Genomic DNA, 1,528 nt, shown 5'->3' on the forward strand with positions numbered 1-1,528 from the left:
GAAACTTCCCAGTCTTGAGCTTTGTCTTCAGTAATGTCTTGGTTTTAAAGAACAACCCCCTATCTCGCAAGATTAGGTGGCCAACTGACTACATTGACACAAGCACCCTCTGTGGGGTCACCCAGGAAATCCCAGCCCTATATGGCCCCAGCAGCACTCACAGCTGTAATGACATTCCCATCGTGCCCTGCCACAGCTTCATCCAAGAGCACCAGCTTGTCCTGCAGGGAGCGAAATCTCTCTAGAGAGCACACCTGGAGATAGAAGAGGTATAAGAGTCATACGAGACATCAGACAATTCTCAGGCTGAACCAACCCCCAAGGTACTACTTATTCTTCTCCCATCAGCCCTTTAGCAACAAGAATAACTGCCCTCCCAGCCAGTAGTAAATTTCTCATTTAGCTGAAACCACATGCTGCATAATTCCTGGGAATGTGTCCACAGGGGTTGCAGAGTTACCCTCATTACTGCCCAGGCTGGGACAGCAAACGTTGTACATTCAGCACAAACATTCTAGTCACAAGGCAAAATTTCTCTGCATACCACAAACCACCAGCCCTGACAGGAGAAGGGAACTCTCCAGGGCCCTTTCCACAGAGGAGACCAGAAAAGTACAGTTGTAAGACACTTCCTCTCTTCTTCTTACCCCATAATTGTGGCCTCCCTCAGCCTTTAGTTCACCTCAGCCTTTGAGGAACCACATGCAGAGTAAAACCACAAGCTCCCTCTGTACTCACTACAAACTGAGGCAGCTGAGAGTAAGATACCAGCTCCAGTGTAACCAAGATTGTTTCTGTCTTCCTCCCTCCACTTGCCACCAACCAAGAAGGGAAATAAAGCTCCATACCCTTGGATTTTTTCCATAAACCCAGCCCCAGGGAGCAGAAAGGGTAGAGAGGGACACAGCAGTACAGATACCTCCTGTCAGAGCCTATCTGAGGGGACAACTCAAGTAAACAACACAAAACCCTGAAGGTCTCGCGCTGCTCCTGAGCCAGTGTGATTGCAGGACTGCCACCTGGCAAAGCAGCAGACAGGCAGTGCACCACCCCTGCTAGATGCTGCAAGCAACACGAATCCTCTCCCTGCTCTTGGGACAGCCAAGAGCATAAGAAAGTGTAAAGCAGTTTAGGACCACCCACCCTCCATCTCTTGCAAGCAGGTGGGAGTGGAAAGTCCTTACCTTCCCCCTCTGCATTCGCCTGACTGTATCTCTGGGGCTCCAATCATTGCTGTAATCCTGCCACAAGAAAAATAAAGAGCTTTTGAGCCTCAAGAGGCCAGATCATGCCAGTAGTCTCCAAGCTGCTTTCCACTTGTTCTAGATCAGAGTGATGGCCCATGTGTAGCTTCTCAGACTTATAATTCAGCTGCTCCACGGCAGTTGTTAGTAGGATGTGTCCCTGCAGTGTTCAGGTGCAGATGCTGGGCCCTCAGACTCTGCATGCTGGTGAGGAGGGAAGCTAGAGGCTCAAATGTTAACACTGAGTCTTTCTATTGCCTCAGCAAGGTCTGTCATCATATCCT

At 49.6% G+C, this 1,528-nt stretch overlaps 1 protein-coding gene across 1 annotated transcript in view; it reads right to left on the minus strand.

Annotated features, from left to right (window-relative positions):
* Positions 1 to 1,241, minus strand: part of VIPAS39 (VPS33B interacting protein, apical-basolateral polarity regulator, spe-39 homolog) — a gene marked incomplete at its 5' end in the record, with an annotated part of 7,347 nt that extends 6,106 nt beyond the window's left edge. The window contains 2 exons of the mRNA XM_010184290.1: positions 162 to 254; positions 1,185 to 1,241. Coding sequence (XP_010182592.1) covers positions 162 to 254; positions 1,185 to 1,241 — 150 coding nt within the window. The remainder of the gene's footprint in view (positions 1 to 161; positions 255 to 1,184) is intronic.
* Between the last annotated feature and the right edge of the window lie 287 nt (positions 1,242 to 1,528).

Source organism: Mesitornis unicolor, unplaced genomic scaffold (genome assembly GCF_000695765.1).
Source record: "Mesitornis unicolor isolate BGI_N332 unplaced genomic scaffold, ASM69576v1 scaffold25605, whole genome shotgun sequence".
NCBI lineage: Eukaryota > Metazoa > Chordata > Aves > Mesitornithiformes > Mesitornithidae > Mesitornis > Mesitornis unicolor.